Source organism: Antechinus flavipes, chromosome 2 (genome assembly GCF_016432865.1).
Source record: "Antechinus flavipes isolate AdamAnt ecotype Samford, QLD, Australia chromosome 2, AdamAnt_v2, whole genome shotgun sequence".
NCBI lineage: Eukaryota > Metazoa > Chordata > Mammalia > Dasyuromorphia > Dasyuridae > Antechinus > Antechinus flavipes.
In genome coordinates, this window is record NC_067399.1 from 134,956,521 (window position 1) to 134,982,159 (window position 25,639).

At 39.7% G+C, this 25,639-nt stretch overlaps 1 protein-coding gene across 1 annotated transcript in view; it reads right to left on the reverse strand.

Annotated features, from left to right (window-relative positions):
* The window catches only part of SFRP1 (secreted frizzled related protein 1), a 76,852-nt gene extending 55,895 nt beyond the window's left edge, over window positions 1-20,957 (reverse strand). Inside the window, exons 1-2 of the mRNA XM_051975569.1 lie at window positions 20,060-20,957; window positions 11,080-11,157 (exon numbers count right to left, since the gene is read on the reverse strand). Of these exons, the coding sequence (XP_051831529.1) occupies window positions 11,080-11,157; window positions 20,060-20,603 (622 nt within the window). The 5' untranslated portion in view covers window positions 20,604-20,957. The remainder of the gene's footprint in view (window positions 1-11,079; window positions 11,158-20,059) is intronic.
* Window positions 20,958-25,639: the final 4,682 nt, after the last annotated feature.

The following is a 25,639-nucleotide window of genomic DNA, read 5'->3' on the forward strand; positions in this document are numbered from 1 at the left end:
CACTGAATTGAAATCTTCTTTCACTTCCCCTCAGGCAAATTTCATATATTTGTCAAATGATGAAAATGGACTAAATGACAAATTGTTCCATGTGCTACCAAAGCTTAGAGGAAGATAACCATGGTCAAAGCAATCTTCTTCACTATGCCTCAGTTTCCTAATTTGTAAAATGAAGAGCTTGAACTAGAAGATCTCTAAGATCCATTCTTACTCAGATTATCTATAAATCTGAACAGGCTGTTCTGACTAAAAATGCACAAGGAGAAAGCCCTATGCTGGCTTTTAGCAACTAAATGGCACAACAGATAGAATTCCAGGTCTGGGGTCAGAAAGACTTAGGTCAAATCTGGCCTCAGATATTTATTTGCTGTGTGACTCTGGGCAAGTCATTTAATCCTGTTTTCCTCAATTTCCTTTACTTGTAAAAGGGAGCTGGAGAAGGAAATAGCAAACCACTCTAGTATCTTTGCCAAGAAAATCTCAAGTGGGATCACTAAGAGTGAGACACAGATGAAAAGACTCAACAAAACAAAACAAAAAAAAAAAACCTAATTATGCCTCGATTGAAATTGTGAATGAGGCAGTTATGGGACAAGTGAAAAATTGAATTATGTTATATTCTTAGACCAAGAGATGGTTTAACTGAAAATAAATGTCTCCCTCTTTCTATATACATATAGACACACATATGTGTATGTGTGTATATATATATATATATATATATATATGGAAAGATAAGTGTGTATCTATACACATATATGTGTCTATATGTATGAATGTTGAGGAAATTCTGGAAGAGATGAAGGTTGGGAGAAGATTTTGAAGTTTGAGATATGAAGAGCAAACACAATCTCCTCATGGGTACCTTGGTGCCCTCTTTCAGAGACAGAATCTGGGATTAGAGGGCTCATAGATCCGAAAACATGAACTTTTTATGTTTCTATTTATACAGATTCAGGCTAAGAGATGTTAAAAAGCTTTGGTAAAGAACTGCTCAGAAATGGAATGGGATGTTCTGGAAGATCATGAGATATCCGTCATTCAAAGTCTGCCATCATACAGACACTGGATGACCAGCTGATGGGGATTCTTTCTCAAATTTTGAATTGAACTGGATGGTCCTTGAGGTCCTTCTAGCTCTAAGACTCTTATCTTTCTAAGATACTTACTCCTTCTGTAGATGGGCTTTAAGTAAAAATGGCTACTTTTCAAGGTGTCTTAATGCCACAGAAATAACTAAAAAAGAAAAAAGAAACAAATAGAGAAAGGTGGAATTTGGCTCTTCAGAAAAGGTTGACTGTCCTCTTATCTTGACCAAACCAGTTCTCTCTATTCCTTGCTCATGAACACCACATGGAGGGTCAGCTTGTAACATGATCATCCTGTGGCCACAGCCCAAACTGCCGAAGGCCTCACTGAGCATCTATAACCAGGACCACAGGTTCCAGTTTCTTCCCAGGAATTCCACAATCTGTAACATCACAGGGTTAGGGCCAGTGAAGGAGGTGGGAAGGAGGGGGAGAGGATGGGAAGGGGAGATAGTTTATTTCACAAAACCATTCCAGGGTTTGAATATTTCTGGTTTGGCCTTACATTTTTGTACTTGTAAAACTCAACCCAAGACATGGGAAGAATATTTAGGATTGGACATTAACTACAAGTATGTGGTTTGAACATCAATTTCACTTACTAAATAAATAGTCCTCTGCTCTCCCACATACAAAATGCTATAACAACTCCTTCCAAACACTGAAATATCTGAGGATGTGATATGTATTTTATAGATCTTCAATAACAATAAAAACCAGTTGTTTTCAGGCTGCCAACTCCACTCCAGGGTAATAGCTCTTTCTCCCATGTCTATTTAATTTGACTTTAACTAAAATAGATTTTGAGATTATAGCCTTTCTTCCTTACATCCAAATATACACAAATCAACCCCTAAGCAAGAGCTCATAGCTTTCCTTATTCTTAAACAAATGGTGCATATTAATTTAGATATGAACCCTTTCCTCAGTAGAAACTAAATTCAACTTCCCTCTCAAACCCATCATTCCCAAACATCTCATTTGTTTACATCAATATTAATTACCTTCTATAGCCATGGCACAGACCAATGCAAGATTCAGGCTCTTTCAAAAACTTAACAATAAACTAATTAATTCACCAGTTAATTAAACAACCTGAAATTATTGAGCTAGCTTGCCAGGAGTATCTTCACCTGTGGGGTGAAAAGTTCCCAGGGACTGGAAAAAGAAAGGGTATCTTAAGAATTCAGTTCCTCAAAGTCAGGTAGGCAGACCATTCTCAGATTGAATATTGTACTATTCAGCTGCAGTTACCAAATCACCTCAGTTTAAAAAAAAGACATTAAAATAGAGTCTGGCATAATGTTGAGAGTGTCAGACTCAGATTTAGTAGAGCGCAGTTTAAACTCTAGCGTCTCCACTTATTAGCTCTGGGATCACAGACAAGTCCTTTTGAGCCCCTTGAGACTTGGTTTTCTTCATTTGTAAAATGAGATTAACATTACTTCCTCCTTCACAGAGTATCAGTCAGTGAAAAAGCATTTATTAAGCACCTGTCATGTGCCAGGCATGGTAATACATGCTAATGGTTACAAGGAAAGAGCTTTGGGGACCCTAAAACATTACAGAAATGTGTACCATTATCCAGCATCTTGGCAAATGTCTTATAAACCCTAGGATCTTAATAAGTGTCTGTTGAATTGTTCTGAAAGATTGTGTCAGAATATAAATGAAGGTATGAATAACTTAGAAAAACTTTTTCTGCTCTGGTTACAAGAAAGTTTCTGAGAGCAAAGTAAATCTTCATTCATAGAAAGAGGCAGACAGAAGTTGCATGTGAAATCTCTCAGAAGAATTTTTTTTAAAATTAGACAACTCAATCAGGAAATAACTGTCAAATATTTTGGAAAAGATGCATTGCTTTGATTCTGATTCTGCCAGAGGAGCTCAAGGGAATTTAGAGATACCAAGTAGAAAAGAAGTATGAATCTGCAGCCTGGAGCAGAGAAACCCTAATCTCAATGGAAGCACAAGTGACATCATATCACCTGGAAGGGAGAAAAAAGCCAATAAGAAAGATGACTGCCAGGCACTCAGGTCTGTCTCAGTTCTTCTACAAGGTAAAAAGCTATAAATTCCATGGCAAAGCGAAAAGACAGCAGAAGAGATTCCATTTTGGGCAGCATTTCCTCACCTGGAAAAAAAAGGCACTGAAAAAAAAAATCAATAAACTCAGTCTAGAACATCCCAGCCCAAGTCTAGCAAGTAGGCCAGCTGCCATGTTGAATTCAGAGCTTGTACACCATCAGACTTTTGGCTCCTAACATCTGTTACTTGATCCAGGCCAATCCAACCACATTCCTAAGCAGCAACACACAGGTGTTCCTGCTGGTCTTTTTCCCTATTGGGAGAAAAAAAATGTGCTTGGAACTGGGGAGGGGGAGGGAGAAGAGGAGGGGGCAGTGGTGGGAGGGAGATTACCATAAGGACTGAGAACTGAGAATTCATTACCAGAAGAGAAGTTAATGGGGAGTCGGGCATGCCCGAGTGCCCTGGAGGCTGGAGGGTCTAAGGAAACTTTGGCAGAAAGGAAGGTAGCCTGCTAACCCTGATGGAATGTCCACCTTTGGACTTAGATTTTTACAGAGCCTTCCAGGAAGCTTGCATCCTCTTTCCCTCTGGGATTGTCAGACCCATTTATTGCTGAGTTTGAGCTGATTTAAAAAAAAAGAAATCTTACTATTTTTTTCTTACTTTCTATGTGTGCACTTGGATTAGTTTTCCATCCCTTCAATCAAATCCTATTGACAGAGGCGGCTGTCCAGCTACCTGAGCCATGCTGGTGCTAGTAAGTGAGCATCTCAATGAGATCTATTTGACCAAATTTAGGGACCTTTTTGGAAGGGTATAACTTGAACCCAGTAGGAAGTCAAGATGAAACTACTTACTAGCTTTGTAAATGTGTGCAGAGTATTATGCATCTCTGGGTCTCAGTTTTCCCTTCTGCAAAATGAGAGGAATTAGATCAGGTGATATTTAAGGGTCTCTTCCAGCTCATGTTTTGACACTGACTCAAAGATCCTATGAAATTTTCCTGTTTCATGATGATATGAAAAAAAAGAAAATGTAGTCAGTATAAGTATTTACATATATAAGATATAAATTGGAAGAAGTCTCAAAGAGAAAAGCACTAAGATTAAGGAGAGCTGGAAAAGCCTTCTTATACTAAGTAGGACTTAATGCATATATGGTTCCACCCAATCTGAGATAGTTAGATAAGATGATTTCCATCCCTTCCAACTTCTACTTCTCATGACTTCTTTTGCCCTAAATCACATGTTCAACTGACAAAGATTTAACAAAATTTGACTATTTCTCAAATTAGGATTTGCCTCTACATCTGGTGAGGCAGCTAGGTGACACAGGGGATAGGATGCCCAAGTCTGGATTCAGGAAGATTTGAATATGGCAGACACATACTAGCTATGTGATCTTAGAAAAGTTACTTAACCCTGTTTGCTTTCATTTCCTTATCTATAAAATTAATTATAAAAAAGTGGCAAATCATTCTAGTATGTTTGCCAAGAAAACCCCAAATGGGGTCACAAAGACTCAAACGTAACTGAAATGACTGAACAACAACAAAAAATCTCCTGTTAAAAAAAAATAGCAAAGGTATATAGAATAGTTTTCTGCTAAGAGATCACTGCACACAGTAACAGCAACATTGTGCAATGATTAACTTTGATAGACTTAACTCTCCTCAGCAATAAGATGATCTAAGCCAATTCCAAATGACTTCTGATAGGAAAGGCTATCCAAATCCAGGGGAAGCAACTATGGAATATAAATGTATATTAAAACATACTATTTTCATTTTTTTGTTTTTTCTTTCTCATAGTTTTTCCCTTTTGTTCATATCCTTCTTTCACAACATGACTAATGTGAAATATGTTTAATATGACTTTTCATGCACAACCTATATCACATTATTTGCTGTCTTGATGAGGGGAGGGAAAAAGAGAGGAAAAAAATGGGAACTCAAAATCTTATAAAAATGAATGTTGAAAACTATCTTTTACATGTAATTGGAAAATAAAATACTATTAAGTGAAGAAAATATATAACAGTTTTCTGTCTGAATCATCAATATTGCTGTTCTACAGATATTCTGTCTCAGAATACCCTGAAGTTCCTCCTCATGACCCTGTAAAATGAATATATAGTTTGAATCAGGTAAGAAACACAATCCTTTAGTAAGTTTATTAGGATACATGATAATATTCAAACCCTTCCCAACGACTCAGTTCTATTCTAATATTTCCCTGGGATATATCCAACTTGTCTAGCTGCCACAAGTCCCCAGGCATTCCAAAATTTGTGATGGGAGATGGACTCAGGGGAGATAACTAAAGTCAAAATTCCACGTGGGTGGGTTCTGAATAAAATATAGACACAGATGCAGCAAGGCTCGGCAGAGTAAGCAGGAAAAGAGCAGTAATAAAAGAATCCTAACTCTTCACCAACATTAATATCCACCATGTACCTGAGTCCATTTGGCTCCAATCCCCCATGTCAGGAAATTAAAGAGGGGGTTGCAATATTAATGGATTATTAAAGTTGTTAATGGTATTAAAAGATTATTAGAGGGGTTAATGATACTAATAAAATTCAGATGGATTTAAGACACTCAGACAATAAACAAGAAGTGAGAATTATAAAAATTCACCTGATTTTTGGTAAGATTGGTATGAAAATTAAGTTGCTTTTCAACAAAATAAGAAAGTTTTACACATAATAGATACTAAATGTCTTGGTAGAAAGAGCTGTGGAGAGAGGGAGGGAGAAGTAAAAGGGAAGGAGAAAGAGAGTAAACTGAGATTTAAAAAAAGAGAGAGAAAGAAAAGAAGGGAAAAAAGAAAGTGAGAAAGTCAGGAAGGAAGGAAGGAAACTTTTAGTGAAATCATTTCTCCCCTTGGAAATTGTCGATTGTTTTGTTGATTATATAAACTTAAGAAAGTTGCTGAGGGAAATGTTAATAATGTATATTGAAATTAAAAGCGTGTCCACATATTTTTCCAGAGAGCTGATTGTAAAAGATTAGCTGGAAATATCGTCTCCAGTACTCCTGATAATCCTTTAACTTGTCTTTGAACAACTCTAATGACAGAAAATTCATTATCCTCTATAATGCAGCAACCCATTTATTTCAGGATAGCTCTTATTGGAAATTATGAAAATTTTCTTCTGAGTCAAAATCTGCCTCCCTGTAACTTCCAATTATTGTCCTCAGCGATATAATAAATACATTTTAAATTTTCTTCCACATATTAACCCAAATATTTGAAGATAGCAATCATATCCCTTCCTAAACTTTCTCTACTCTGGGCTAAGTATCACCAATTCCTTCAATAAATTTTCATGTAATTTCAAATCCCCTCAGCATTCTGGTTGTCTTCCTCTCAAACTGCTTTGGCTTTATAATGCCCCTTTTAAAGTAAAGTGCTCAGAATAAGATTCAAAACTCCACAGGTAGTCTGATCTTTTGTTCCATACACAAAGCCTATTAATGAAGCCTAAAATCACATTTCTGTGACCTCTCCTCTCAATTCTCAATTTAAAAATCCATTTAGCAGTTCAGCAAATTTCCAGGTAGAAAGTTTTTTGGCCCTCTTTAGATATACTCCATCCCTGGCAAAAGGTCTGTAATTCCCATATTTTAAGCTAAGGCTCAGAAAGCCAAATTCCACCCTTACACCTTCCTTCTAGCCAGCTGACTATTTCTCATATCTTCCATACTATTGTAAAATCACTACCTTCAAAGGAAAATACCGATGTAATCACACATTTCCCCAATTCTTTCAGTTTTCCATCCAAGGTTTCATAACCCCTACAGATTCTTTCCAGATTCCTTCTATAAATATCATTATTTCTACATGAATCACTAAAAATCACTCATTAGTTTCATAAGTTTTTCTTTTTTCCTTCTTTCTTTGTGCCACATGCATCTTTCCTCTCACTTCCTGATACATATTTGAATTCCATTCATCTTCCTCTGACTGTTTTTTTTTTTTTTTTGTTTCCCACCTGAATCATTTCCTCTATTCTATCAGGGAAGACTTCAATATCCCTTGATACGCCAAAAAAGAGAGAGGCTTTCCTCAAGCTCTTTCACTTTTTCCTCTAGTGGAGAATCAGTTTGAACTTAGTAGACACCTAGTTGTTCTTTAGTACAATAGAATAAATACAAAGATAGTATTGTCTGGGTTGCTGAAATAGTTCCCTCACTTTCCATGCCTATTTCAACTGGGATTAGCAGTTCTATATGGCTATTCTCCTTGCTGCTTGCTGCACAGAGAACTCCTAATTGTTCCTTCAGAGCTAGACTTTTCTACTTTTTTGTGCCTTAAATGGCCACCTTACCCTGGTGAGAATGATCTATAATTATCATAGTCTTACTACCAGCCTACCAAAGTTGCCAAGGTAAAATTAGTTGCAATCAACTATTACCTACTAAAATGGTTTTTTGAAGACTTCAAATTTACAGTCATTTCTTTTCTCTCTTCTTTTTTTCTCTTCCCATAGACTGTGTATGGTGATATTCTTCATCCTGACGGCTGTGCTTTATCAGACATTCAATTGGGAATTCTTAGGCAGAAAGGCTTTATGGAACATTCTTGTTTCTTATAAGAAAAACAATTCGTCTTTGGAAAAAACCCTCACATGCATTTGTATTATTGAGAGTTTATTCTGCATAAGATCTAGAGGGACTCGTCATATTTTTCTCTATGACAGATTCTGTGGCTGCTTTATCAGAAATCCTGCAGAGTCCCCTACCTTTATTTTCTAAATTCTATTGCAGAAAAACTATTCTGGTTACTCCTCAACTCCACCCTTCCCTCTTGTACTGTTGGGCATTTGTCACACAAGTTATGCCTATTCCCATGCTGGGATATATTGTTTCCTCCTTTTTGACTTTCAAAATCTTAGTCTTACTTCAAGAATTAATTTAAGATGACATCATTGAGGTTTTCCCTGATCTTTTTCCTCCCTCCGAATTGTTAGCTCTCTCTCCCTCAATGATCTCCTTTCTATTTTATTTGTGTAAATGCTAAGCTTCTTGAAGACAGGTACTACTTCATTTTTGTCTTTGCATCCCTTTGCACATGAGACACTGTGCCTTGCAAACAATCAGAACTAAATGAATGTATTAGATTTAATTGACATCTTTTTGTAGTACCTGAAAATATAATAAAGAATCATAGATTTAGACATGGATGGGACCTCCAAGATCAAATATAAAATCCTCTGTTTGGCTTTTAAAGTTAATCATAACCTGACCTGTACCTACCTTTCTAGTTTTCTTACACTTCACTTCTCCTAGTCACTGCATGATCCAAATCATCATTCTAAATGCCTGACTCTGTGCCTTTTCACTGATTGTCCCCCATGCTTGGAATATTGTCCCCTTTAACTTCCTCTTTCTGGATTCCCTAACTTCCTTCAAATATCAGTCCAAGAGGCCCTTTCCCAATGTTTCTCAAATTTACATCCTTCCCTCTATTAATTATCTTCAACTTACCTTGCATATATCTTGTATGTATGTAGTTGTTTGCATATTGTCTTTCCCATTAGACTTTAAGTTCTTTGAATATAAAGATTGTTTTTTTACCTTTCATGGTAATCCCAGAATAAAGTCCAGTGTTTGATAAGGAGTGACCAGTTAATAAATGCTTCTTGACTTGCTGATCTTATTAGTTGACTAACAGGTGAGGAAATTGAAGCCCAGAGATGTTAAGTGATTTGTCTGAGCTCACACAATTTCAGTTTACACTGTCTCAGGCAAGGTGAACCCTTGTCTTCTTAACGCCTGACTCCAAAACTCTTATCTACTACACCATGCTGCCCCCAGTGGCCTCCACCCTGAACTTCGTTGTTACAACTTGCATACCTAATTCACATACAAAATGGCATGCAAAATCATCTTGTATAATTTAATGGGATTTGAAGTAGCTATAGAAGAGAAAAGAAAAGAGTTGTAGAAAAGAATGGAGAAATAAATAATGGAAGTAGCTATAGAAGAGAAAAGAAAAGAGTTGTAGAAAAGAATGGAGAAATAAATAATGGGTTTTGAGATGAGATTCTGGGAAAAGCTCATTTCTAGCAAAAAAAAAAAAAAAAAAAAAAAGCACAGAAAGGGAAACCCAATCAAATGGATAAAGTTCAAGTAAATCTGGAACCACAATCTCTCCCTTAGAGGAAGAACTGAGGTTTTTTCCTCTTATTTCACTCAATTCCATTGCTTTAGTGACTGCTTATACCTGGTTATAAGGTTATTTCTCTTCCTCAGTTTGTATTGTAGAAATAGATAATGGGAAGGTCTGAATGGACACAAATTAAGAAGATATGTGTAACCTGTCTTTCTCTTTTCTCAGGTAAAAGTCCTAAATAATCCCATCATTGTGGCACATATCTCTATTCCTTGTTAGTGGGGTAAGCTGAGGCTGGAAGATCTCTTGAGTTCAGTCCTGAGCAGCATTAGGCCTAAAATCAGATATCTACACTAAGTCATTATGGACAATTTGCAGACATCAGTTGGTAAATCTCCAGAAATGGGGTATGGTACAATAAGTGGTATATCTAAGGATTTAAAAGGGAGCTGGTCAAGATTTCTGAGACAATCAGTTGTGAAATCAGGCCTAGTTTTAGCCCATTTCATTTATAGCCAAGACAAGTGAGGGAGAAGGAGAAGGAAGAAGAGAAAGAGGAGGAGAAGAATTACTCTTCTGGGACATATAAGGAAGTGAATTCCCATGATGATAATATCAGAAATGTCAAAACCACAATTTAGTAATTGGCAGTTATAAAGCATATACATATATATAAGCCCTGATATTTCCCAGAGAAATGATTGTCCTAGGGTGGAGAAATCAGCTTTGCCACACAACAAAGTCACATAAATACTAGACTTAAGTCAGGAAATCTGAGCCCTGAATCTAAGGAAACTCGCTGGGAAGTCTCTGACAAGTCACTTCTATTCTCTGGGCCTCAGTTCTCTCCACTTAAAATGTGAGGATTAAACTGGTTCCTTGAAGTTCTAAAAGTCATATCTTTATGACCCTTTGTTTTCCCCAAATCTCTACCATCACCATGGAAAGGGAGAAAAGAGTCTCTTCTACTCTCTGTAGGCAGGAGGAAACGAGGAACCATATATCAAATCATGAAATGCTTCCTTTCCCTTCAACCTAGAAGTCTGATCAGAAGACATAAGATGATAGAGGAAAAGGCTTTGGTCTCCCATCTTCACCTAAGTAGACCTCACATAGGCCACATATTTGTAGAATATGCTTTGGGGATGAATATCACAGAGAACAGGATTGACCCCAGGAGATAAAACTTGGATGGAAGGAGAAAGTCATGGGAGGTTCAAAAAATATATAGAATTATGTCATTGGAAGGGAAAGCCAATCTCCTATCCTTTGGAGTAACCAAAAAGGAAGCCATTCCAGAAAGAAGCTATAATTCAAAAATTTAGCAAGGTCCTCTCTGCCCATCCCCTCTCCTTGAGTTTAAGTTCTTTTTATGCTAGAGCTGAAGGTGGGGGGAAAAACATTAGCCTACTGTGATGCTGAGCTTCCAAGGGCTGGGCAACCCTGATTCAGAGAGGGATGGGAACCCTTCATCCACAATCACACTCTCTCTCCATCCCTGGGGAGGGGAACTTTTGCCAATCATTCTCACACTTTGATAGAGTAACACTGACACCTAGGGGCAAACTTTGGGGCAGCAATTTGCACAAACCTTTTGGGCTCCCCTGAAAAAGCCAGAGGGTCAGATTTCTGAGTTTCAGAAAAGAGAAGTTCATATTACTCTGGCTTCCAAGTCCTTACAAAAATCATTTGATAGAAGACTCCCCAGGTCTGTCTCTTCCCTCAGAGGCATTAGGCACTCCGGGAAAGAAGTTAATGAGCTGTTATCAGGGGAAACTAGCCCCTAGCCAGGAACATGTAGGAGTTTCCCAAACCTGTGGAATCCACAAAGATGAGCTTACCAAATTCACTGGCACAAAGATGCTCTATGATGGCTTCAGATTTCATCTCATTATCACAAGGCGGACACACAGCTGTGCCTAGGAGAAGAAAAAGAACAAGAGAAAAAGTTATAAACAACTTGGAAATAGAGTTAAGGGAATGGAGAAGGAAAGAATACCCCCATTCAATCCAATTACTGGGGCCATGCTGGGGAGGTGTAAAGTGCCTACGAATCAGTGTCCAAGGACCTGGCTTCAGATCCTGACTCTGTTACTCTTGCCCTCAGTTTTCTCTTCTGCAAAATCTATGACCTTGTGAGGGGAAGAATTATTTCAGTATGTTCCTGATCTCTGCTGGTCAGGATGAGAAAGAAATATTGCCTAAAGTCCAAGATATACATTGCCTCTGGTTCTGATTAAACCAATACTGTCGAAAGAGAAGAGAATGAAATAAGAGGAAAGGTTGAAACAACTCATTTTCTGATGAATTTTAGATTATCTCAGGCATTCTTTTCTTTCCTAAAGATTGGTTTTATTCTACATAATGTGTCCTTATTCCTTCTTCCTTACATATTATTCAGTACTATAATCAACAGTAAAAAGCAGACTCCTTTTTTCTTTCCCTTACCCTGCCATTTCTCCAATATGACATTACCAACACATTTGGCCAAGGATCCAACATTTTCTATGATATAAATCTGAATCTGAATGGTGACAGAAAAAAAGAATGTGTTTTAAGTTTATTCGTGAGCTCCATCTCCAGGCCACACTGCCACCTTTACCCAGCATCATCCTGCAAAGGGCAGAATTTGCTGGAAGTGAGGAAGGGGAGTTCAAGCGGAAGGGGTCACCAGAAAGAGCTGCCAAATGGAAAGGCAGAAATTGGTGGGGAGAGGCACTTCAGTGGACATTAATTAGTGAATGCCTGTAAAAGGCTTTGAAAGGTGAGGAGCCCTGGGGGAGGGGCCAGTCATCATTGGAAGGACTTCTGAGGGGTGATGGAGAATGGCTCCTTCTCTGACATAAATTCATTGAACTACAAGTAGCTAGGAATGAACTGCTCTTTAAATTCCATTTTCTATCTCCTACCTCCAAGCATTCGCACAAGCTGTCTCTCATTCCTGGAATTCATTCTTTCTTCATATGCCCCTTTCAGAATCTTACTCTTCCTTCAAGGTCTAATTCAGTGATATCTTCTCCTTGAAGTTTTCTCTTATATTCCTCCCCATCATCCCCCCAAAAAGAAAAAAAATCCAATAGGTCTTAAATAAATGTACGCCTAATTTAATCAATGAAAGCAATTGTCACAACAGAAGTAAAGTATCTCTTCCAGGAATAGAGTCAGGGTAAAGGAGGTTAGACAGTCTCCTGCTCAAGAAACAGTCTTGTTTAGAAATGGAATACAGTATATCAACATTCTGGTGCTTGGTAGATTGAGGTTTCCTTTGGTACTTCCTGCAGCCTGCTCTCTGCCCGAGGAAAAAAGCCATGGCCCTGGGAAAGAAAGGCGTTTTGGTGCAGTGAAAAGAGCACTAAGTCATGCAATGTAGGTTCAAATACTGCTTGGTCCCGGAACAGCTAAGGTCCCTTCTTGCACTGGGCCTTATGAATTTGTTGAGACCTCATGTTAAGGAGTTGATGACAGACCCCAAACTACTCAGAAAGGAGCCAGTGCCAGTTCCAAGTGGAGATGTCCTTGCTCAGAAACATGCCCCCAACCTTCCTTCTCTTCTTCCCATCCCCCTTCAAGAGAGTGGCCCACAGCTTCTCCTCCCTCATCAGACAGATCAAAGGAGCTCCTCAGCATGGGTCACAGATAGTGAGAAGAATGTAGCTTCCTGCCACCCTCCCCACCACACACACACACACACACACACACACACACACACACACACACTACTTCTTCCCAGGGAAAGATCATGAATGGGGAGAATGATGAATAACTTCTCTCATCATAGTCAGAGCATCTACACTCCACAATTAGGGGAGGATTAATGCTGTGTCAGCAATCAGGAGACAATACAGTGCATGGTAGCATGTAATCTCTTCCCTCATTCCAAGCAGGGTTCCAACACAGTCTGGAAGCAGTATGTGTAAAAAGCACTTTAGATATATGCTCTACAGGAGCTCCAAGGAGCAGGTACACATAGTCACTCATTCTAAGAATGATTATAACAATCCAGCAGTCTCAAAGTAGTCAGAACATAGCCTGCAAACTAAAAAATTGACAGTGTTCTGTCAGGCTGACTTACAATTTACTCTTCACCCAGGATCTGAAGGATGAGTGCGGGCGCTAGTACCTCATGAACAAGAACCAAGCCTGATTTAGAATTTGACACTCTGACCATAATCTCTATATTAAGAGAGGGAAAATGACTGAGGAAAAATGAAAGAAGCAATCCTAAGTGAATATATACAGGAAACAGTGTCAAAGTATTTCTTCACTGTTAGAGATATGGTTGTCCTCTCCCAAGTAACAATGAAGCCCTGGAAAGATGAAATACATTAAGTTTGTTACCTTTTGGGGGTTAAAAAAAACCTAGAAACTTTCCTACTGTAGTTTTAAGACTAGAATTTTGACAGACAGCAGCAGAGAAGTTAGATGTTTGAGGTGTGGAATCTATTTCCACATATTTGCCTTCCCCTGTTTACAAACTCTCTGCCCCTACTCTATCCAGAGTTCTCAGTCCCTAAAACTGACTTTGGGAAATCCGGGCAAGGGTAGTTTCCTTACTCCTAAGATTTGCCCTGGAAGATCAGTTTGCTACTTCTGATGATGGCAGACCTCTTATGTGTTTCCCATAATGCCCTCCTCCATCATGACTATTTCCTTATGGGCAATTGTGGAGCCGTTTTATTCCAAGGGGAAAAGAAAGAATGTGCAATGCAATATTAATCTGTGACTCCCTTGATATCTACTTGGGGGCCCTACAGACTGCAGAAACAGGAGAAATGCAACAGGTCATCTATATGAAAAATGGAACCAAATCCCAATTTGAAGTATATAACAATCATTTAGTTTTTTTAAGTTTAAAAGCAAAAAGAATCCTGAAAGATTTGGAGGTGGTAGCAGCATCAGCAGTAGTAGTAATAGCAAACCATAAAGGAATGACCAAATACTGGGGTTAAGATTTTCTTTTCACTTTTGCTCTTGCTCTTGCTCTCTCTCTCTCTCTCTCTCTCTCTCTCTCTCTCTCTCTCTCTCTCTGTTTCTCTCTCTCTCTCTGTTTCTGTCTCTCTCTCTGTTTCTGTCTCTCTCTCTCTCTCTCTCTCTCTCTCTCTCTCTCTCTCTCTCTCTCTCTCTCACACACACACACACACACAAACACACACACCCCAAGGGCAAGTAGACCAAAATTCAAATGACAGAGAAAGAGAAAGTAATATTAAAATGAATAATTCTGACTATTCATTTGGTGAAAAGATGGGGTTTCAAAATCTGATACATATCTTAGAGAATTCATCCATTCATTTTCAAATGCAAGGAAGGCTCAAAAGTAAGGAAGAAACCATACAAGTTTCTGTTCTTTGATGAAAAGAGCACATACATGCATCCACTCTCTTCCTGGGAGAACCACATAGGAAAGAGAACCCAAAAATATTATAAGAAGATTGTGACCCTTATGCAATTAAAGAAAAGGAAATCAGTTTAGATAGTTCATATAGGATACAGTTTCTAAACAAAATAAAATGAAACAAGAGCATTTGTCTTTTTTATTTTTTTAATGAGTCTGGTAAAACATTTTTTTTTTAAAGAGTAGCTTTGGAGGTTTAATTGTTGATGGGATTGAAGTGCTTGAGAAACCATTCTTCTGTAAAGTATGCAATTGCCTGTCCAATAGCAGTCCACAGAGGCCTGGCATCCACTTTGAAGGAAGGTAGCTTTTGAACTAACACTTACAAATGAGGCACTTTAGTCTAACAGCAAAAATATCTGATTTGAAATCTCAAGAGCTGTGTTCCAATTCTGGCTCTGAGTATCTGAATATAGCTGTGTATAATGGCACATAGTACCTGTGCGGCAAATCAATTCCTTTTTCTGATTCTCAGTGAAAAAATAGCTTTGTAACAAGAGAGGGGTTGGGAGACATCATCATTAAATTCTCTTCTAGTTCAAATGTTCTGTGGTTCTAGGCTCATTTGAAGAAAAACCTGGGTCAGGCAAACCAACCTAATCTCCAAAGCCCAGGGTGTGCATAGAATCTATGTAAGAGCACTCATGTGTTTGTGTGTGCACTTGAGTGTTTAAACATGCTCATACATGCTAAGCATAGAGATCTGATGTAGTAACAGATGGAGATGGGTAATCAAACTTAAGACTGACAATATTTAAGAGAAGTCCAAGCCAGAAATTCTCATTTCTGCCTTATTGTTACCCTGACTTTCTACAAGCCCCTCCTAAAATCTTCACCTTTCCTAGTCTTCCTTAATTCTATTTCCTTCCCCCTGTTTACAAACTCTCTGCCCCTACTCTATCCAGAGTTCTCAGTCCCTAAAACTGACTTTGGGAAATCCGGGCAAGGGTAGTTTCCTTACTCCTAAGATTTGCCCTGGAAGATCAGTTTGCTACTTCTGATGATGGCAGACCTCTTATGTGTTTCCCATAATGCCCTCCTCCATCATGACTATTTCCTTATGGGCAATTGTGGAGCCGTTTTATTCCAAGGGGAAAAGAAAGAATGTGCAATGCAATATTAATCTGTGACTCCCTTGATATCTACTTGGGGGCCCTACAGACTGCAGAAACAGGAGGAATGCAACAGGTCATCTATATGAAAAATGGAACCAAATCCCAATTTGAAGTATATAACAATCATTTAGTTTTTTTAAGTTTAAAAGCAAAAAGAATCCTGAAAGATTTGGAGGTGGTAGCAGCATCAGCAGTAGTAGTAATAGCAAACCATAAAGGAATGACCAAATACTGGGGTTAAGATTTTCTTTTCACTTTTGCTCTTGCTCTTGCTCTCTCTCTCTCTCTCTCTCTCTCTCTCTCTCTCTCTCTCTCTCTCTCTCTCTCTCTCTCTCTCTCTCTTTCTCTGTTTCTGTCTCTCTCTCTCTCTCTCTCTCTCCTCTCTCTCTCTCTCTCTCTCTCTCTCTCTCTCTCTCACACACACACACACACACACACACACACACCCCAAGGGCAAGTAGACCAAAATTCAAATGACAGAGAAAGAGAAAGTAATGTTAAAATGAATAATTCTGACAGTATTCATTTGGTGAAAAGATGGGGTTTCAAAATCTGATACATATCTTAGAGAATTCATCCATTCATTTTCAAATACAAGGAAGGCTCAAAAGTAAGGAAGAAATCATGCAAGTTTCTGTTCTTTGATGAAAAGAGCACATACATGCATCCACTCTCTTCCTGGGAGAACCACATAGGAAAGAGAACCCAAAAATATTATAAGAAGATTGTGACCCTTATGCAATTAAAGAAAAGGAAATCAGTTTAGATAGTTCATATAGGATACAGTTTCTAAACAAAATAAAATGAAACAAGAGCATTTGTCTTTTTTATTTTTTTAATGAGTCTGGTAAAACATTTTTTTTTAAAGAGTAGCTTTGGAGGTTTAATTGTTGATGGGATTGAAGTGCTTGAGAAACCATTCTTCTGTAAAGTATGCAATTGCCTGTCCAATAGCAGTCCACAGAGGCCTGGCATCCACTTTGAAGGAAGGTAGCTTTTGAACTAACACTTACAAATGAGGCACTTTAGTCTAACAGCAAAAATATCTGATTTGAAATCTCAAGAGCTGTGTTCCAATTCTGGCTCTGAGTATCTGAATATAGCTGTGTATAATGGCACATAGTACCTGTGCGGCAAATCAATTCCTTTTTCTGATTCTCAGTGAAAAAATAGCTTTGTAACAAGAGAGGGGTTGGGAGACATCATCATTAAATTCTCTTCTAGTTCAAATGTTCTGTGGTTCTAGGCTCATTTGAAGAAAAACCTGGGTCAGGCAAACCAACCTAATCTCCAAAGCCCAGGGTGTGCATAGAATCTATGTAAGAGCACTCATGTGTTTGTGTGTGCACTTGAGTGTTTAAACATGCTCAAACATGCTAAGCATAGAGATCTGATGTAGTAACAGATAGAGATGGGTAATCAAACTTAAGACTGACAATATTTAAGAGAAGTCCAAGCCAGAAATTCTCATTTCTGCCTTATTGTTACCCTGACTTTCTACAAGCCCCTCCTAAAATCTTCACCTTTCCTAGTCTTCCTTAATTCTATTTCCTTCCCCCTGTTGATTATTTACAATTTACATATAACTTACTTAACACATAGGTGTTTGCTTATAGACTCCTCCATTAGACTGTGAGCAACTTGAGAATGGGACTGTCCTTTGCCTTTTCCTAGCACTTAGCACCATGCCTGGGATATAGTAAGCATTTAATAAATGTTTGTAGATTGAATGATTGACTATAGTGACAGTTCCATGGCTAGTGTTATTTCTGCCATGTGCAAAGTGTCAACCTTGTCTAATTCTGATTTGGGGAGAGCAGCACCCACAGTTGCTCTGATCCAAAACCCCCATTTCATATTTCTGAATTGTCAGAAGTTTAGTCTCCCTCTCTCATCATTGTTATCATTCTATATCATAGACTTCATTCAGAAAATCAGACGTACCAATTTTTACACCTAAGAGGGAGACTGCTTGATGTCAAATCCAAGAATCTTTAGGCAGCTGGAAAAGAGACTTAAAGAAAATCAAGATCACCAAGGTAATGGAGGGCGGCTGGCAAGCAAGTTCCCTTCTGGGCTTTCCAGTTGTAAAACTCTTCTTTTGTTCAGCCTACGCTAAAAAGCGAGACGCGACTACCTGAGCCCCCGGGGTGAGGTAAGGAGGTGAAGGTGGAGAAAATAGGAGAAACCCTTAGGTTTTAAAAGTAAAACTTTGCCAAAGAAGCACAGAGGAAAAAAACCACACACCTGGAAGTCAACCAATCTCTCTGTCTCTGTCTCTCTCTCCCTGCCTCCCTTTTTCCGTCCCTCCCTCCGTCCCCCTCTTTCTCTTTCTCCACCCTCTCTTCCTCTGTCAGAAGAGGAGGAAGATGGGGGTGAAGGAGGGAGCATTCTCTCACTCTATCCATCCACTTGTCCCTAACATCATCCTCACAGCTATTTTCTCCAAGGCTGCCCCCTCCAAAGCCCATATTCTTCTATCCCAGGTCGTGTCCGCTTCCGGTCCCCGAAAGTGGCAATTACACGGTAATCGGAGGAGGGCTGTGTGCAATAACACCCGGGCGGGCGGGCCGGCAAGCGTAGTTGCCAGGGCAGGCTCTGGGCTCGTCCCCCCCAGCGGAGAGAGGAAGGGGAAGGAAAAGCCTGCCCAGGCTGCAGGCGACGGACCATTCCACATGGGCAGAACACAACGTGCTTTGTTTGCTCAAGGTAATTGCTCGGCTGGCTCTCGAAAGGAGCTGAATTTCCCGTAAGGTTAACCCTGTATAGACGGGGGAGTGTCAACCCGCGCTGCCCCCCCAATTCATTTTACTGTGGTCTAGGCTTCCCAGAACCCCTCGTCCTGGGCTCAAATAACTGAACAGCATCTCTCACGATACTTTTTCCTACTTATTAACACATCCCATTAAAACAATCGACTGTTTGAAATAAACCTCTTCTCAACACACACACGCTAAGTGGGAATATTTATCTTTATGTATCTTTGAAATTAGGTAACACATTGCTCCAGCCCCCTTCCCTTGTCATGAATTATTTCTCTATGAATCTCCACAGTGTAAGGAGGTAAAAGTCGCTTCACTTCAAGGTGGCCTGGTAAATATGTAAGCATCCGCCTTTACCTCCCAGTCTAAACCACTTAGCATCTCCCCCTACCCCCACAAACACACACCTGAGGCTAACCAGTCTGCTAAATGTTATAATTCATTCTTGAGACGGGATGATTTTTTTCCCTTAAACGTGTGTCTCGGTCTATTTCTTTATCTCCCCTCTCCACATATACACCCCCAATCACGAATTGTCTCTAAAATCTGAGAGGAAACACTTGTTAAAAGCTTCTGAGAGAATAGATGGGTCATCTGGGAGGATTTTAAATCCAGAGCTAGCAGAGCTAATGCTCACCCCCATTGAGACAATAGACAATGAGTTAATTACATTTTTCCTCCTTCTAATTACCCGGGGATTTGTGTAACTGTTCAGAGAGGGGAAGTGAAGGAATCCTATGATGAGAACGAGAAGGATCCCTTCACAGCCCCAGATTAACAGTCCTAACCTGAACGGGAGGGGGGGAAGGAGAGGATTCTCAGCAGTTTCTTAACTTTTTTGCAGCTAGCTCCACTGTTATCCTGGGGCTATTTTGCTTAATGACTGGCTAAAGACGGTGTTTAAGCTTCACTGTACCTATGAAAATAAACAAAATAGCTCTTAGCATTCTCCCAAAACTTGCTGGCTTGCTTGCGCGTGCACACACACGCGTGCGCACACATTCACTTACACATACACATACATACAAGTACACACAAAGTGACTTTTCATTTGGGAACTCTACTGTTCTTTTTAAAAAAATAATAATTTTTTAAGCTATTCCTTGAGAACATTCAATCCTCCCAGAGAATGGTGCAAGAAGTTTCTCTCCTTTCATTTAAAAGTTACGGGCTTTGTTGGGGTGGGAGATGGGGATGAGAGCAGGACTCAATCTCAGAGAAACACTGAGATAGAAATGGGCATTGGGACTTTCAGAACTCGGTGAAAGGGAGAAGGCGTGGATATGGGAGCCAAGGCAGAGACTTGACATGCGCCTAGCTCCAGGAGACAACAGAAACTTTAGTAGTTATTCCAAAAAGTTTCAGGGCAACTTCTTGTTAAGTGGTCTTACTCCTGGAGAAAGTGATGAAGGAATGGAGCTTATGGATGCCAGCTTCTGAGAGGGATCCAACTTCATCACCTCCTCTCCCTTACCCACCCCAACCCTAAAGTGTGTCAGAAACTGAAACCCGTCTGAAGACGGGAAGGAAGGAGGGCTTTTCGCCTTACCTTGGGGCTTGGAGGCTTCCGTGGTGTTTGGAGGGGTCATAGCAATGCAGACGTCTCCCTCTGGGAACTTGTCACATTTGAGCATCTCTGGCCAGTAGAAGCCAAAGAATTGCATGACGGGCTCACAGGAGTCCCGCACAGCCTCACAGAGCCAGCGGCATGGATAAATGGGCCGGTCCAGACAGACCGGGGCAAAGAGGGAGCAGAGGAAAACCTGAGTGCCGATGTGACAATTTTTGTTGAGTAGGGGCACCCAGCTGCTTGCCTGCTGCTTCACCTCAGCCATGGTCTCATGCTCCAGCAGGTTGGGCAGTACCATCTTCTTGTAACCAACATTGTGGCACAGCCGCAGGTCCACTGGGATGTCCACACACTGAGGGGGTTTGGTATAGAACCGCCCGCTCTGGTAGGAGCCGATGTCCGACTGGAAGCTCACATAGTCATACTCACTGGCCATGCCACCAGCCCAGAGCCCGGCAGCAAAAGCCACTAGTACCCCCATAGGGGGCCAGCAGCGGCCCCGGGAGTGGTGCGCCCTAACCATCCTTGGCCCGGAGTCAGATCAACTATGGGTCTGCTCTGTCTGGCCGCAGAGGGGTCTCACCGTGCAAAAAGTTTGGAGGCTCCTGCCAGGGATCCTCCAGGACAAAAGAAGACTCCTCCACCCCTAGCCCCCACCCTCACAGTTGCTGCACACTCTTGCCCAAACCAGGAAACCTTGCAACTCTTCCTGCTAGGGGTGGGTGGGTGGTGGGTGGTGGGCAATGGGTAGGGAGGGGAGGGGAAGGGAGCGGAGCAAATACAGATCGGTCTGTCCGTCTTTCCTTCCTTCCTTCCTTCCCTGGCCCGCGGGGTGAACAGCACCGACTCCCGGAGGCTGCAGGCTGGAGAGAGTGCCCCGTGCTCTTGTTAGAAGAACGCTCTGAGTCTATCCTCTCAGCCAATCAGGTCGGAGCTGCGCCTTTCTGCACTCTTTCCCCCATGTCAGTCACGGCCTCAATTAACCAATCGTTTCACTTGCAAGAGGACTCAGTTTGGTAAAACTAAATACAGGTCAACACCCCTTAAAACAAAACCGAGAGACAGAGAAAGTGAGAGAGTGAGAGACAGAGACAGACAAACACAGAGAGAAGAGAAATGTCTAACGGTGTAATTGAGTGTTTGCCAGAAAAGGGGGGTGAGGGGTACTTTAATGACTGACAAACATTTAAAGTCCTTTCCAGTTTAAAATCTGTGATCCTAGGCGTTTAACAGACACCAGAGATTTAAGCAATTTTCTATTCTTTCTTTTCTGTTTCCAGCCACTGACCTCAGAGCAACAGACTGGGAGGTCAGTTCCTCTAACTCCTGGGAAGACTGGCCAGTTCAGAGCTGCCCGGGATTTGGCAGAAGATGTGTGGACATGTATCTCAAAAAAGATACTAATTGATAATTTTCCAAATAGGACAATCACAAATTTCTTTTTAACTCCTCGACACCGATAACTTTGGATTTCTTAAGCCATCTTCTGGCCAAGTGAAGGGGGTTGGAGCTGACATGCATCTTGTTTTAGAAATACATCACCTTTTACACAGTACTGAGGACAGTTGCCTTCAACCAATATTGAAAATTCCCTGGGGAATTCCAGTGCTCTGTGAAACAGTACTTTCTTGTATTCACTCAAGAGTGAATACTCTTGAGAAAGGAGTCCTAGATCTATGATCCTATGATTTCGTGCTGTCCTTAAACATTAACATTGGTGGAATCATTAACCATAGTGGAGAGTACATATTTATACAGATATCATGCATGTACATGCATAACCAAGACATTAGAAACATATACTCACATATCAACATTACTTCTACCTCATCTCTAATTCAAGCACACAGGCTGTTAGATGGGGTTTAGTTCAGAAACATAAACAGACATAGTACAACTGAGATGTCATCCATATTCTTGTTCTGGCCCTCTATTGTATTGGCCCTCACACATATTCTATCCCAATCCCAGAAAATGAGCACACAAAGTGGAAACAAAGAGAACTTTTAAAACTGTTGTCTCCACTCTGAGATTGACTCTTATCTGCACTGAAGTGGAAGGAATCTGCCCTGGGAGTCGGGAAACCTGAGAGTGAGTGACAACTACATGGAATAAGTTTGTTCGAATCACTGAATCTGTTTCTTCATTTGAATGGAAAGTCTCCTGACAAAAAATGGGTTTTGAACTGAATCTTGAGGAAGGCCAAGGAAACTGAGGCAAGGATATTCTAAGACAACATAGAGCCAAAGAAAGAGTATCACATTAAAATAACTGAATTTTAAACTACTGTTGTTAGTTTGAAAAGTGTGTAAGAAGGTATAGAGGGGAAGACTAGAAAGTTTATGAGGTGCTTTAAATGAAAAACCTAGGAATTTACATTTAATTTACATTTACATTTAAGGATTCACAAAACATGTTCTCACTGGATTTTCACAATAGTTTCGGGAAGAGGGTCACACTAGGATTATCATTCCTATTTTACAGGTAAAGGCAATGAGGGCCAAAGCAGTCTATGGTCATACACTAACTCTCAGAACTAGAACATGAGACCATGAGTTCAGTACTCTTTCCACTTCCTCATGGTTATGACTCATTCTCAAAAGCAACTGAGACAAGAGAAAGAAGTTTATTACAAAATTCCTCTTTTTTCCATTTTGTGGGTATTCTGGGATATGGATGGAGTGAAGGTGAAGGCCCTGTAGAGAGCTAGTATTTGTTCATGTATATTCCAGTTAAATTAAAGGTCATAGCAGCATATTGTTAGAGCTGAAATAGCCTTCAGAAACTATCTAGTCTGACCCCATCATTTTACAGGTAAGGAAACTGAAGCCCAGAGAAGTTAAGCAATGTACCCAGTCTCAAAAAAAAAAAAAATCAAGAGCAAAGATTCCAATAAAATTTGAATTTCTTGATAATAAATCCATCATCTTTTCCACCATACATTCTTCTTAGGCATGATGCCACCCTACCTGGCCCAAGGATTCAAGAACCTAAATGACTAAGACAGACATGGCAGAAACTCAGCCTGACTCTGCTGGCTTGTTTGCTAAGCTCCAGAATGCTTCAGGGAAGCTTGGTCTCAACTCCACAGACCTCATTTCTCATTGGACTGATTCCAAGGAAAACTATGGCACTTGTGAAGAAATCGAGCTCTTTTTTTAAAGAGATCGCATCCCTGACAACTATGACTCAATTGTGCAGGTATGGAGTACTTCCAATCTTCCTAGGGCAGAAGGAATGCTGCAAGCAAAGTATTGAAGACAAGAGGTTAATCCTGAAACCATTGTTAATGTTCTGTCTCAAGAGTCCAAAGAGACATCCATATCCTCACAGAAACTAGCCAGCAGGAGCTCAGGGGACATTTAGAGAAAAAATGCTTTTTGCTTCTCAGATATTTTTAATGTTTGGTGCAACCTTTAATTCCAAGCCAAATTTTCCTGCTTGATGAATATTTAGGAGGAATTGTATTTACAGATAGATGCACTTTTCCCCAATCCAAGCTTCACTGGACTTTCAATTCCATCATTCTTCTCCTGCTGACATAGATGATTTCTCCAGATTTTGTTGTACCTGTTGTTACTATTTCTTGACCCCTTTTTGTGGGGAAGAGAGGATTTTTGGCCAAGATCCTGGAATGGTTTGTTATAATTTAGGAAGAGGACCAACAATCTATAGTGGAAAATGGAGTGGAAGCTGACTTGAATCAAACTTTAAGAAGTCATCATTGTTCCTCTACAAGGTTTCTCTAAAAATAATTCCAGTTTTGCATAGGTTTTGTCTAAGGCTGAAGCAGCCAATTATACATCAACTAAAATCTTTCTTGAACTTTTATTCAGGTCTGGCTCTTCACAATACACCCCAATTCTTTCCAAACACTCTTATTAGCCCAGCAATGAGCCACTAGAGTAGTAATGGATTGCAATTGTCTCAAGAACAAAAGAAGAGGATCTATGTGTCCCAGTTTTGACGACCCACCAATATCCCAAAAACTGAAACTCAGGATTATCTAGAAGTCTGTCCCAGAAGCCTCCATCCATCCACATTGTTGACCGTTGGATGACCCAATGACTCATCCCATAATTTCCAGAAGCAGAGTAAATATTAACCTTGATCAAGAAATGATTATTATAAAGGGCTACATTGTGCCAGAGTGGTTGGTAGCTTACACATAGTATTGAGACCACTCTCCCAAGCTTGCAATCTCAGTGTCATCCTCAATGTTTGATTTATACTTACCCCCATATCCAATCTCTTGCCAAATCTTGTCATTTTACTTTTACAATGAGAGTGCATAATCTTCTCCACTCATATAACAGCCCTCATCACTTCACACTTGGACAGACACAATAGATTGTTGGTTGGTCTCACTTCTTTGGGTGTCTTCTTCACTCCTTTCTATCCTCCCTTCACCTGCCAGAAGTCATCATTTTAAAACACAAGTCTGACCACGTCACCCTCAACCTTCAACTCCATAAACTCCAGTGGTTCTCTATTTAATTCCCATATATCATGTGAAACCCTCTTGTCATTAAAAGTCCTTCCCAACCTAGCCCCTTCCTTATTACTTGTCTTATTAAAATTTACTTCCCTACATGTACTCCATTATCCAGTAATGTTAGCCTTCTTGTTGTTGCTCATATGTAACCTTCTATTCTTCATTCTCTGCCTCTTCACTGGGTTCACCCATGTTCAAAATACTAGTCTTCCTCATCTCAGTCTATTGGGTTCCCTTCAAGACTCAATTGAAGCCCCATCTAATGTAAGAGACCACTCTTCATTCTTTTTCCTTCCTATCTTCTCCCTATTTTACCTGAACTGAAATGATCTTTCTTCTATTCTAGCTGAATTTTACATATACCTATTTTTATATTATCTCACCATTAGAATTTGAGCTTCTTGAAAGAACAGACACTATTCTTGCCTTATTTTATCCCAAAAAACTTTAGCACAGTGTCTGGCATGAAATAAATACTTAATAATTGCTTGTTGTTGCTATGATATATGACTATAATGGAATACTACTCTGATTTAAGATAATAGAATACTATTGTGCTTTAAGCAGGATAAATATTAGAAAAACTTAGGAAGACATATTTGAACCAATGCAAAAAAAAAAGTGAGAAGTGGGATATCATTGTGCACGGTAACAACAAAATATTGTAAGGACAATCAACTGTGAAAGATTTAGCTACTCTGATCAAGACAATGATCCAAGACAATTACAAAGGATTCATAATGAAAAATGCAATCTACCTTCAGAGAAAGAGAACTGATGAACTCTAAATGTAAATTGAAATATAATTTTTTTCAATTTATTTTTCTTGCTTTTTTGCAACATGGCCAATATGAAAATGGGTTTTGCATGATTTCACAGGTATAATTGATATCATATGGTTTACCTTCTCAATGGGTGGGAGAGAAGTTGAAGGCAGAAAATTTGGAAGTCCAATCTTTTTAAAATTAATAATAAAATAGTATACAAGCATAACCTATATCAAATTGCTTGTTGTCTTGGGGAGGGGAGAGGAGAATAGAGTGGGAGAAAATTTAGAACTCAAA